Source organism: Marmota flaviventris, chromosome 14, assembly GCF_047511675.1.
Source record: "Marmota flaviventris isolate mMarFla1 chromosome 14, mMarFla1.hap1, whole genome shotgun sequence".
Taxonomy (NCBI): Eukaryota; Metazoa; Chordata; class Mammalia; order Rodentia; family Sciuridae; genus Marmota; species Marmota flaviventris.
This window is the reverse complement of record NC_092511.1, coordinates 6,097,305-6,111,286: the sequence shown is the minus strand read 5'-3', so window position 1 is coordinate 6,111,286 and position 13,982 is coordinate 6,097,305. Positions and strand designations below refer to the sequence as shown.

General features: G+C 38.4%; 1 protein-coding gene across 1 annotated transcript in view; it reads left to right on the top strand.

Annotated features, from left to right (window-relative positions):
- Ywhaq (tyrosine 3-monooxygenase/tryptophan 5-monooxygenase activation protein theta) overlaps positions 1-8,091 on the top strand; it is a 41,294-nt gene extending 33,203 nt beyond the window's left edge. The window contains exons 3-6 of the mRNA XM_027937817.2: positions 1,579-1,702; positions 4,923-5,086; positions 5,913-6,008; positions 6,996-8,091. Of these exons, the coding sequence (XP_027793618.1) occupies positions 1,579-1,702; positions 4,923-5,086; positions 5,913-6,008; positions 6,996-7,055 (444 nt within the window). The 3' untranslated portion in view covers positions 7,056-8,091. The remainder of the gene's footprint in view (positions 1-1,578; positions 1,703-4,922; positions 5,087-5,912; positions 6,009-6,995) is intronic.
- The last annotated feature ends 5,891 nt before the right edge of the window (positions 8,092-13,982 follow it).

The following is a 13,982-nucleotide window of genomic DNA, read 5'->3' as shown; positions in this document are numbered from 1 at the left end:
TATCATTGTTGGTACTTTTATGTCTTAACTGATAGTATGTAACTACTTTTCCAAAGTGCAATCTTAATTTTCTTTGCTTAGAATTTTTCACTAGTTTAACTTTGCCTGAAGCAGTTCTTCTCAAACTGTGTACCTAGGCAGGAGAACTGGCCAATAACAGCCAGTGTTTATTGAGCACCTAACATGTGACATGGTTACATGAGCACTTAACATGTAACATTTCCCTCATTACCAAATCCAGAGCTAATGGCATCTGAAAAAATTTATTATCAAAACAAACCTATGCAGTGGGTGTTAAAAATCTTTAAATTTCTAAGAGAATTTCACTATATTCCACAATATTTTAGTACTTTTTTTTTTTTTTGTACTGGGGATTGAATCCAAGGTTGCCATACTACCGAGCTGCATTCCCGGTCCTTTTATTTTTATTTTGAGACAGTGTCTTGCGATGTTGCTTAGATTGGCTTTGAACTTGTGGTCCTGCTGCTTCAGTCCCCCTGTCACTGGGGATTACAAGTATGTACCAGTGTGCCTGGCCAAAAAAGATTTTAATTATTTAACATCAAGTAAAATTGGTAGTCTTAAAATACCATACTTGGTTTTTGTGACTTTTTTTTTTTTTTAAATACTCCTGGTCGTCATACCTGGCATCTTTGGAAGTACAAATACTTCTGTTTGAGCAGCACTGGTTTTCGTTCCATCAAGTGCAGGTATCTTGATATGAAATCATGGATAAAAGAAATACCCAATTTTTAAAATATGTAAAATCGGGCTGGGGTGTAACTTAGGGATAGAGCACTTGGGTTTCATCCCTGGTGCTGCTTTTTTAAAAAATTCAAATTCAGTTGACATAAAATTGCTGTTCAAGTCTCTAAAGCTCATACACAATTCCTGGGCTTGCCTTATTCTTGACAGGTGCTTGTCTGTAGAGGGTACTGGACATGCTGCTTGAGGCTGTGATGATTTACTTGTTTGTTCCCTGATTGTACTTTTCTCCCTGGAACTTGATGTCTTAAATGTTTTGTTTCCCCTCCCTAAATAAAATGATTACAAATCCCTGTTTTCTTCCTGGTTCATTCTTTCTTCTTGATATTCAAGTATCCCTCCCCTAGGAAGTTTGTCTAACCCCTGGGGTCTCTGACAGAATCAGCTATTTAATCTCTGTGCTTTCATAGCATGTCATTTCTATATCTATTAACACTTGGTGTGTAGATTGGGAGCTTCTAAGGAGCCGGGACCTTATCTTCAGTCTTGTATGTATTCACTCTGGCCAAATACCTGGCATGTATGCAAGGATCAATAAATGTTGAATGAATGGCTGGGTAAAAGGGCAGGTTGTTTCTAATAATGTTTGGGGTAATTTAGCTTTACTGTTAGAAACTGTAGGCCACATGATTTAAAGCTTACAACAAGCAGTTGTAAGAACATGCTTCAAGTTCTGGCTAGAATGATATAATGTTATATTAATAATAGGCAGTTCAAATGCATGATAGGCAGAAGCATGTCATTATATTACAAGTTCTTGCTATAATTAAATGGTTTTTACTAGTGTTTACTGTTTTATCTTATTTCTTTCAGGAATTGTTGGATAAGTATTTAATAGCCAATGCAACTAATCCAGAGAGTAAGGTCTTCTATCTGAAAATGAAAGGAGATTACTTCCGGTACCTTGCTGAAGTTGCCTGTGGTGATGATCGGAAACGTAAGTATATTTGACATACATGTAAAGTCAATGTATAAAAGGGAGTTGGGGAGAAGGTGACACTTATGATGATAGTCTATGTCTCCAGGCCCTTTGTAACTTAAAAGAAAATTGTGCAACTTGTATGTCAAGAAAGTGAATATTGCCTTATTTGGAGCGCATGATTTGGGAGGCTAGGGCAGAAGGATCACAAATTAGAGGTCAGCTTCAGCAATTTAGTAAGACCCTCTCTCAAAATAGAATATAAAAAAGAACTGAGGAAGTAGCTCAGAAGTAAAAGCACCCTGTATTTAATCCCTAGTACCAAACAAAGAGAAGAAAAAAAATGTAGTCATTAATTTAATGTGTCCTTTAAAAATTTAAACACATGTGAATTCTAATTCTAATCTGATATTAACAACAGGATCGATCTCTTAATATTTTTAGCTCTAGGTGATTCTGTATTTCAGTGGAAATTACATGTAGAACATAGAAACAGTTATGTTATGTTCCTTTGTCATTAGTTTAGTATACTACTACTGTCAGGTTTCTGTTCACGATAAAAGGCTCAGGGGTTACTCCAGTTGAACTGGGCTAAATACCTTTTTGTTTGGGGTCGCAGTGATGGCTCCTCTGATCTTAAGGGTCCGCAGGAAGAGAGAGAGCGAGAGCACGTGCTGACCCCTTTTATTGAGGAGAAGCTATTCAAATGAGGCAAGGGGGTTTCAGGGGGCTGAGTCTTCTTCATGTGTCCACTGTCGGCAGGTTGATTGACATCTGGGTAGGCCATACCCAAGGACACAGAGAAGGGGACACACATACACACACACACACACACACACACACACACACACACACGGCATTTCCATGGAAGATTCTATCCTAAACAGGGCAAGGGGTTATATTACAAAGGAACAGGTGAGCATAGTTCCACCCATGGGGCGGGCTGTAGCAAGACAGACCCATGCACGAGACACCAACCCTCAACCCTCAAACCCAAGAAGGGTGGGGAAAGTTCTGCCACATTTCTGTGACTGAACGCCTCAGCACCCAGCCGGGGATTGTGACTCAGTCAAGTGCAAGGTTGGTCTCCCACATACTACCAATTTTAAAGGATCACAACATTGCTAATCAGAGTTCTGAAGATAGGTAAGATGAGTCTATTTTTGGTGTATGGTTTGTTCCAACTTCACAGTAATTTTAAATGACCCTTATGTCTAGGTTTTATTTGAATACATAGGAACTGTGTTGACTGGAAGAATTGTCATAAAAATAGAATATTAAATACCTTCGGTGAGGGTACTGGGGATTGAACACAGAGGCACTCGACCACTGAGCCACATCCCCAGCCCTATTTTGTATTTTATTTAGAGACAGTTGCTTAACACCTCACTTTTGCTGAGGCTGACTTTGAACTCAAGATCCTCCTGCCTTGGCGCCTCCCAAGCCATTAAATACTTATTTTTTTTAAGTCTTAGACTATCATTTAAAAAATAATGGGGAAAAGTAATAATCAGACTCCCTATTTTAATTGTGGAAAAGTAAACCTATTTGCAGTGAACTCAGTCTTCTGGAGTATTATTAGTGAGTATTATAATAAACCTTACTGAATTTTATATATGGGCCTGCTGACAAAATTGTCAAGTTGAAGGTAGAGAAGTATCACTGAATTCCTAGTTTTTTAAAATAAGCTTGTTTTTTTCTTAATATTGCCTCATCCAAAAAGATGTACTCCTATACTCTGATCTCTGAGTTAGTCACTGAAAACGAGAATTCTGCCATCCTAAGTATCAGTGTAATTGAAGATATAAAGAAAAAATAGTTATACTTTTCTGTAGTAAAATCTGTCTGCTAAACTAACACTTTGTGCTGATGTATAATTTCTGTTGCCACACAGATAAGCAGAACTGGACCTGAAAACATTGACACAGAAATGAAAATATTTATAACAACAAGTCAAAGGAATGTCCTTGGGAGATTGGGACATATCCCTGGCTTTAATCTGAATTAGCTGCTTGTAGCTCACTGACACCCCTGAGTCCCACACATAGTCTCACATGCATTCTGTTCATCTGGATTTGTAAGTGGGCTGTCCTTATATTACTACTATTCTCCGGCGCTGGGCTTTCTCATGTGCCTGACAGCATGCCCTTCTCACTACATGAGGGCTATTCCAGCCGTAATTGGGTCAATAATAGGCTGTTTCAGAAGAAGGAAAATACACACATTCAGCAATAGCTTAATTTGTGTTATGTTAGTCTTTAAGGCTCATGTGGGCACCTTTTCAAAACAATGATGATTATAAAGGCACAACATTTGGAGATTTTGATGGTAAGATATTTGTAAAGTGTTCTCATTATTTAGGGAGGTAGCATTCCAGTCAAAAAATTGTGGGGTTGGGGCTGGGGCTGTAGCAGAGCACTTGCCTAGCATGCGAGAGGCACTGGGTTCAATTCTCAGCACCGCATGAAAATAAACAAATAAAATAAAAGCATTCTGTCCATCTACAACTACAAAAAAAAAAAAAAGAAATTTTGTTCTCACCATTGGTTTATTTTTATTGATAGGCTTGGTCTTATAATTCAGGAGAGGGCTGTGTAAAGTGGTACACACCTATATTCCCAGCCTCAGCAAATCAGCAAGGCTCTAAGCAACTTCAGCCAGATCCTGTTGCTAAATAAAATATTTAAAAGGGATGGGGCTGGGGTTGGGGCTGTAGCTCAGTGGCAGAGTGCTTGCCTAGCATGTGTGAGGCTCTGAGTTCGAATTTCTAGCACTACATAAAAAAACTAAGCAAATAAAGGTATGCTATCTATCTACAACTATAAAAAATAAATAAATAAACAAGGGGGCTGGGATGTGGCTCAATGTTTAAGTGCCCCTGGGTTCAATCCCCAGTACTAAAAGGGAAAACATCTTAGCCTCAGAGATGGGAAAATGTGATATACTATCTCATGCATTTTTATAAATTAGCTGTAAGCAAGCAGCATTATAAAGACAGTTGAGTGACTAAGTGATTAAGTAATACCAGCACAGTTTAAAACAAAAAAGTTTCATATAATGGCTGTGCCCCACTTTCTTGCATTATCAATTAATTTTTAAATATCTAGTACTAGTATGCAGTGGTTTAAAAAATGCTACAGAGAAAAGTCTCATTCTACCAAAAGCTAGTAGCATGTGTTAAAGTTAATATGCTATATATTGGATATGTTGGGTATAGTGTTTTTTCTTTTCTTCTCAGAAACGATAGATAATTCCCAAGGAGCTTACCAAGAGGCATTTGATATAAGCAAGAAAGAGATGCAACCCACACATCCAATCCGCCTGGGGCTGGCTCTTAACTTTTCTGTATTTTACTATGAGATCCTTAATAACCCAGAGCTTGCCTGCACACTGGCTAAAACGGTAAGATGTTTTCCAGGAAATGTCCTCTTTGTCTAAGGTTGTTTTGGATATCAAGTATGTTAATTTCAGCTGGGTGCATGCCAGCCCGTAATCCCAGTGGCTCACCAGGGTGAGACGGGAGGATCAGGTGAGACGGGAGGATCGTGAGTTCAAAGCCAGCCTCAGCAACGGCAAGGCACTTAGCAACTCATTGGGACCCTGTCTCTAAATGAAATACAAAATAGGGCTGGGGATGTGGCTCAGTGGTTGAGTGCCCCTGAGTTTAATCCCTGGTACCACCTCCCCCCCTAAAAAAAAAAAAAAAAAGTTAATTTCTAGGTGTTTCACTTGGATGGATAGAGGGAGGATTTCTTCAGTATTTATGTGGATATATTCCTTTTTATTAGCATCTTGTCCACATGTCCCTAGCCCTGAACACCATAATCTCTTCTAACAGTGATTATAGCAGTAATCTGGCTAAAGAGCATGGGTAGAGTAGTCAAAGAAGTGTGAATTACTTTAGACAGGAAACAAGGTTTGGGAAGTAATGCCTGCCAGGGCGAGAGGCTTTTCCAAATAAATAGTAGTTCTTGTAGGTTATATTAATCATTGTTACCGTATTGTGTGTCCTATTAAAGAACCAAGAAATGCTTAGTGTTTCAGAACATAGCTTTTTAAGTTTCAGATTGTATGCACAAGTTCTTAAACTGTGAATCTCAGGAAACGATGCCATTGAGTTTGTTGTTAACTGATAGTAGAATATAACATTGATGTTCACATATATTATAAAAATGGTAAACTAACCAGTTTCTATCAATTGCTTACCATGGATATTAATATTTATCAGGCTTTTGATGAGGCCATTGCAGAACTTGATACACTGAATGAAGACTCATATAAGGACAGCACCCTCATCATGCAGTTGCTTAGAGACAACTTAACAGTGAGTTGTTCACTCTTTTATTTCCTTTCAGGAACAAAAGTAGTTTATTCTCTCAGAAAATGGACATTTAATACATAAGTAGAATTCGTAGGCAGGTTTCCCTAGTGAATAGGCATTTTATCAGACCTTCCTGAGAAGGTACTAAGAACAAGGAATTTGGTATTAACATAATGCTATTCTGTGGGTTGAAGGTGTTGATTATATTAGCATAGGGTTATATAGTTGTAGTGTCCCATTTAATTAATTATTTATTTATTTGTGGTGCTGAGGATCAAACCATGGGCCTTGTGCATGTGAGCTATAACCCCAGCACATGTATTCCCTTTATTTGGGTAAATTTGCAGTAGCTTATTAGGGACTATATAGTTGTAGAAGCTTTCTTAAGATCCAGTGAAACACCATGTTCTATTAAAAGGCATGGTGGCACACACCTGTAATCCTTGGAGGCTGAGGCAGGGGGATTGCACGTTCAAGGCCAGCCCTGGCAACTTACTTAGACTGCCTGTCTCGAAAACAAAAAGATCTGGGGATGTAGCTCAGTGGTGGAACACTCCAAGTTTCAATCCCTGTACTAAAAAATTACCCATTTTTTTGAAATGATTATAATCAGTATTAACTAACAAGTTTTCACTTCATGTTTTTATCCTAAAACTAGAAAGATCCTTAGAAAATAGTACTTGTGATCTTTTTTTCCCCCGTTGGTCTTTTTGGTTGGTTTGTTTAACATAATTTGGTATAGAACTCAGGACTTTGCATATGATAGACATTTGCTAGTAAGGCTCTAAGCAACTTAACAAGATCCTGCCTGAAAAAAATCAAAAGGGCTGGGGATGTGACATGGTGGTTAAGCACCCTGTGTTCAGTTTCCAGTCCCCCACCCCCCAAAAAAAGAAGAATCACACTTTGATGTAGCAGTAGGACTTGACAGATTGTCTGATCTGGAAATAGTAACCTAATATAACTTTTTTTTTTTTTTTTTAATTCTAGTTATGGACATCAGACAGTGCAGGAGAAGAATGTGATGCAGCAGAAGGGGCTGAAAACTAAATGCAAACAGGGTGTCATCCTTCTTCCCTCAAGAAACCTTTTTACACATCTCCATTCCTTATTCCACTTGGATTTCCTATAGCAAAGAAACCCATTCATGTGTATGGAATCAACTGTTTATAGTCTTTTCACACTGCAGCTTTGGGAAAACTCCATTCCTTGATTTGTGTTTGTCTTGGCCTTCCTGGTGTGCAGTTACTGCTGTAGAAAAGTATTAATAGCTTCATTTCATATAAACATAAGTAATTCCAAACACTTTTAGTAGAGGACTAAAAATGTATCGGGTATTTAAGTAATCTGAACCAGTTCTACAAGTGACTGTGTTTTGTATTACTGTGAAGATAAGAAAATGTAGTTAATTGCAATTTAAAGAGTGTTCTACATGACTTCTTACTTTCTACATTCCCTTCTTTATTCTTCTTTGAGGGTTTCCTTTCAGTAAGCAACCTTTCTATACTCTTACTGTATTCCTTTTTAGTGGGAATCCAGAAGTATTAGATGGAATGGGAGAGCACTTGACATTTCCTGGCTGGGGTGGGGGGGGGCGGTCACAAGTTGAAATGCCTCCTATATCCCATGTTGTGGAGGTCATGTCCATCTGTGATCACAGGGAGTTTCCTTATTCACTCATCATTTGCTGCTGTTTAAGTTGACAACTTCCCTTCCCAATAAAAATTCACTTACACCTCCTGCCTTTGTAGTTCTGGTATTCACTTTACTATGTAATAGAAGTAGCATGTTGCTGCCAGAATACAAGCATCGCTTTTGGCAAATTAAAAGTGCATGTCATTTCTTAATACACTAGAAAGGGGAAATAAAAGTACACAAGTCCAAGTCTAAAACTTTAGTACTTTTCCATGCAGATTTGTGCACATGTGAGAGGGTGTCCAGTTTGTCTCGTGATTGTTCTTTAGAGAGTTGGACCACTATTGTGTGTTGCTAATCATTGACTGTAGTCCCAAAAAAGCCTTGTGAAAATGTTATGCCCTATGTAACAGCAGAGTAACATAAAATAAAATTACATTTTATAAAACCATTTACTATGACTTTGTAACATTTGCATTACCCGTATTTTAAGGGACAGGTGAATTTACTACTTTCTGAAGTTGATTGATACTTTCCTTTTATCTTATGTAAAATGTAGTAGTGATACCCATATTTCTGCATTGTGGTACACTTGTCTGGGGCTTCCTGGAAATGTGTAAAATTGGACTACAATTTCTTAGTGTTTTACCAAAATCAGTCTCATGGTCCTTCTCTTTCTCAGATGTAAATGATACCTGGCTAAGTGTTGTGGAATAAAGTGGACATTTTAAAACTAGAAAAGCTAATTATTTGATTGTGAGTGCCTTGGATGCTGTTAGAATTGTGCTTCAGATATTTTAAGAGGTAAAGAGTACCTTGTTTAGTTTTTCAGAAATATTTTTGTAAACTTTGATTACTAACCTGTCTTTATTGGTTTGAGAACTGATATTTTTAAGTCAGAAAATAATCTGAAAAGTTAACACTGTAGAATTTGTCCTTTGTTTCCTAAAATTTGATTATGAAGTAAGACTTTATTTACACCTATTTTTTTTTTTTTTTTTTTTTTGTGAGGGGAAATGAAAGGCAGAATTCAACAGCATTTGGGTAGTACCCATTTAAGTGTGGTTGGGTTGGAAGAATAGCTTGGTGGTAGGGCATTTGCTCAGCATCCAAAAGGCCCTGGCTGTGATTCCCAGCATCTCAAAAAAAGGTTAATAGGACTTGGTTTCCCCCCAATTTAAGTCAGTATGATGTTACTACTTTTAAATAAGAAGATGGGAAGAACACTTAGGAGTTGGGAGACTGTCCTAAACACAAGGTGGCAAGTGAAGTGGTGAGTAAAGCACTAGGCGGTAACTTGCCAAGCAGCTCCTTCTTGCTGTAGGACTGTTTTAAAACTGGCCTGTCTCTGGTTTCTCCTTCGTCCCTCTGCCTTGTGGGCCTCCTTTGCACTAGATAAAGAGTATACCTATATACTACCACCAAGAACTCTGTAGGAGAGAGGACACCTTTCCTCAGGGGAAAGAGATAAGTAAACAATTTGGAGTGAGGTCCCCCGTAGTAACCAAATAGTGGAATAACAAGATATTTATCATTTTCGGAGTGACTGTTTTCATTTATTAATATGCATTTAAGAATCCTTTAGCCAAGTGCAGAAGTGCATACCTGTAATCCCAGGGCTCAGGAGGTTGGGGCAGGAGGATTGAAAGTTCAAGACCAGCCTCAGCAATTTAGTGAGGCCCTGGGCAACTTGGTGAGACCCTATATCAAAATGGGATGGGGATGTGGCTTAATGGTTAAGCACCCCTGGGTTCAATCCCCTGGAGCAAAAAAAAAAAAAAAAAAAAACTAAAAAAAAAAAGATCAAGAGGGAGGGAGGATTTAAAGCCACATTTGAACTTTCTCTTTTGAAATTACTTTCTGAAATAGAAAACTTAAAGTTTGCACCTATTTTGTGGTTAAAACTTAAAATTTCAGCTTTTACAAACTACATATTGAGCTATGATTTGTTGACCGTAGGTTGATAAAGAGCTGTAAGTTTCCTTTTGACAGCATGGTAGAATATACTCGTGTTTAGAATTTAAATATTAATCAGTAAAGATTTTTTTTTTTTTTTTGTAGTGAGAAATATTAGAAAGGCCATTAAAAATGTGTAAGAATTCTCTAGGCAGGATAGTGTCCACCCATGATCCCAGAGACTCAGGAAGCTGAGGCAGGAGAATTGCAAGTTCAAGACAAGCCTCAACAACCTAGCAAGACCCTATCTCAAAAATAATACAGACTATAGATGTAGCTCGGTGGTGACACACCCCTGGGTTCAATCCCCAGAACAAAAAATGAAAAGAAAGAATTGAAGTATAAAATTTCGAGAAGATGAGAATTTTAGTTGCTTATCTTAAAATGGACTGTTTTTTAAGGAGTTGAGCCAATTTTTCCAAACTACTAGAAGGGTCTCTTATAGGCATATTTTTTCCCCCGAATTATCTTGTTCTGATTGTATGTATCATTTGAGATAATAACAAATTGGGGGGACACTGGGGACTGAACCCAGGGGCACTTTACCACTGAGTTACATCCCCGGCCCTTTTTTTTTTTCTATTTCGAGACAGATCTTCCTGAGTTGCTGATTCTGACCTCAAAGTTGACATCCTCCAACCTCAGCTTCCCAGGTCACTGGGATTATAGACTGTGCTGCTATGTTCATCTCTTCTGGTATATTTCTAAACTAATACTTCATTCTGTGATGTAGCAAGGTTTTCATTTTCAACTCAGAAGGCAGTTATTTTGTGTGTGCTGCCATGTGTGTCATCTTCCCATGAGTAATGTGCATTTGATCAACTCTGTCTTCTCTGGAATTAATATTATTTGCTAAAGGAGAATTTGTAGGTATTATGTGCGTTACTATTGAGCATATTATAATTAAACATAAGCTATTTACTGCAATAACCATTTTAGTTCTATTCAGTAGGTGCTTAAGAAGGTAGTCCTGAAGGTGTGAAGATAGATGAAATCCAGTTTGGAAGAAACTTACATTTACTATTTAACCACTTTAAAATCACCATGACTTTAGAGCGTTAATGCTAGATAATAAGTACCCAGGGGGAAAACCTGGAGACTGCCCTACCTCAAGATTATAGCACCTTCAACATGTATGTAAATGGCCCAGCCCTTTTATTTTAGGTCTAGGGAACCAACATTGATTGAATTCATTCTGGTGCCTGGTTGTGTACATTCATACTTAATCCTCTGAAGGGCCCTCAACTGGTAGTAGTTTGTCTGATCAAAAAATAATAATTTTGTACAGTGTGTGTGTGTGTAAGAAAGAGAGAGAGAAAGGACAAGCCTAGATATTGAATTTGACACCACATCAAGTTTTTATGTCACTATTTCCTGTGTGGTGCCTTAACTTCCTTATTAAGGCATAAAATTGGGTTATTTATCCTTTGTTTTTCATTTCTGTCATATTTGGAGGTGGTTTTTGTCTTGTTTCCTTTCTGGACTTTGCCCTTTATCAGTTTTTTTCCTTTTGGGAAATCTCAAAAGAAACTCAAGAGAATATTAGTACATGTGGGTCCTGACTCTTCCAATTATGAAAGCAAGTCCAAGGAGATCAACATACTTTCCTAAGGTCCCAGCAACTAGGTAATGTTCCACCTGAAAACTGTACAAGAGAATCAGAAGCAAATGACTCAAAGTCAGTTCTCCACTGGCTAAGTTGAAAGAATTTTTCAATGAAAGTTATTTTACTTTGTGTTACTTAGATTTGGAAAATGAAGTCTTCAGTTCAAATTTCTCTGGTTGGTTGTTTTGTCACTCATGGAGCTGTATTTTGGAGAACCTTTTAAGCAGAAGATAAGTTTGTTGGCTTAGTGGTGTGTAATATACTGGATCTGATGATGTCAAGATAATACTTCAGCTTCCTAGGCAGAGTACCACAAACTGGGTGCTTTAAAACAATGGAAATATATTATTGTCTTAGAGGTGGGGAGACCAGAAGTCTCAAGGTGTCAGTAGGGCCTTGTTGCCTCTGGAATTTGTAGGGAATCCTTGTCTTTCCGTAACTGCTGGTGGATTGCTGGCAATTCCTGGTATTTTTTGGTGTGCAGCTGCATAACTCCATTTTCTGACTTGTCATCAAAGATGTTCTCCCAGGGGCTGGGGCTGTAGCTCAGTGGTAGAGCACCTGCCTCGCACATGTGAGGCACTGGGTTCCATCCTCGGCACCACATAAAATTAAATATATTGTGTCCATCTACAACTAAAGAAAATTTTAAAAAAAGAAAGATGTTCTCCCAGTGTGTTCCTGTCTTCCTCACATGCTTGTATTCTCACTAGAGTACAGTGGGACACACAAACATTTAAATTTGGACAACATAAATGTGCTTGAAACCTCAGGTGTCTTTCTGGCCTCAGTTTCTTTTCTCTCTGGTGTTTTTTAAGGGTATAAGCTCTAATGATCTTCAGAAAATCATGAAATAATTTATTGGCCAGCGTTATTCATTGAACTTGTATTGTGTGCTCTACTTCAAAGGCCTTTGTGTACATGCTCAGTTCTTCAGGGTGCTGAAGAGTATGTTGGCCAGAGTTCTATACCAAGCTTCCACAACAGGCTACTTCTGCAATCTTGGGGTGGCGTCCTCATTCCTTAATAGGCACTGTTTTCAAGCATCTTCACAGCTTTGTTAAATACACTGGATGTCTGTTGGTTGTCAGTGACGTACTAGGTATATGAACTTTCAGCTTTACTGCCATAGCTGTGGCCTTAATCTCTCAGTGTTCTCAGGTACATAACCTATCCCACCTGTGAGTTGTGGATATATACATATATAAAATGAAATACTCCGGTGGGAAAGAAGTGAGTAGCAGGACAGCCTAATTTTGGAGCTGGAAAGTTCTGATAAAGTGGAACTGGTCTTGTGGATAAGAAAAGCAGCCACACTGAGCAGGCCTATTGCCCTAGATTTTTCAAGGACATAGACACGAAAAGAAAATGACAGTGTAACTTGGGAATGCAAAGTTAAAAAAAAAAAAAAAGAACTATTAAGCAATGATTTTGCTGCTAATTAGCATTTTCTGATGGAATACAGTGGGGAAAAGTCATTCTTTTGAAATAAGTGAAGGAAAATCAGGACCCAGAGAACCAGTACCAAGAGGAAATGCATATTTCTTTTTGGTCAAGAGTTTACTATTGCTGGCCAGGTGCAGTGGCACATGCTTGTAATCCCAGCAACTTAGGAAGCTGAGGTAGGCGGATGGCCAGTTCGAGGCCAGACAGCCTTAGTAATTTGGCAAGACCCCGTCTCAGTAAAAAATAAAAAGGACTGGTGACATAGTTTGGTGGTGGGGCATCCAAGGGTACCACTACCAAAAAAAAGTTAACTTGTCACCTTAAGGATTTGCTGACACCTCTTTTCCCCCAACCTACACATACACCCCAAGTTTTGATTCAGTAAGTCTAAGGCAGGACCCAAATTATCTCAATTTGAATTTCTGGGCTTCAGCCCAGTCACTCGTTAAAATCTGTGCCTCCTTCATACTCAGAGAGGGCCTTTTTCTACCTGAAACTACATGGAGCACAAGCACTCATGTTAACTAGGTTGGTCCTTTAGTTATTGCCCATGTTTAATGTTTTTTATTAAAGTAAAACTCGTTTTATTACAACCCTGACCAGGTAGATTTCATGCTGTGTGAGATGCCAAGGATCTTACAAGATCCTTAAGTTAAAAGAATTGTTTTTTTTTTGTTTGTTTGTTTTGTTTTTGTACTGGGGATAGAAATCAGGACACACTTAACCACTGAGCCACATCCCCGGCCCTTTTAATATTTTATTTAGAGACACGGTTTTCCTAAGTTGCTTAGGACCTTGCTAAATTGCTAAAGCTAGCTATGAACTTGCAATCCTCCTGCCTCAGCCTTCTGAGTTCCTGGAATTACAGGCATTTGCCATTGCACCTGGCAAAAGAATCAATTCTTAAGGTCTTTGGAATGATGGCTGAGGATCTAGCTGGTCCATATCCATTGATATGCGGTCAGAGTTCTGTGTTCAGTATTAATACAAGATAAATGTTGAGGTTGGCCTAAAATTTGAGGTGGGGAGTAGGCATGTATCCCAACAATAGGCAGGAGGCCCAGAGCCGCAGTTCAGACATCATGCGGGCTAATAGCTGTAAAGGTCATGTGAGTCAAACAAGGGGCACAGTAGTGCTATTGCAAGTTAGAGAATTGGATTCACTCTCTATTTCTATTCACCGGTCTCTCTGGTTTCTAAATTGCTGATATAAGGCAACATAAAATAGAAACAAACCTCCATTTTTTTAAAAGATGAAAGAAATAATATTTAGGTGTTTTTGTATTGTGCTGTGTTGACATGTTTTGTTTGCTTTTAAAAGGTTCAGGGTGGGC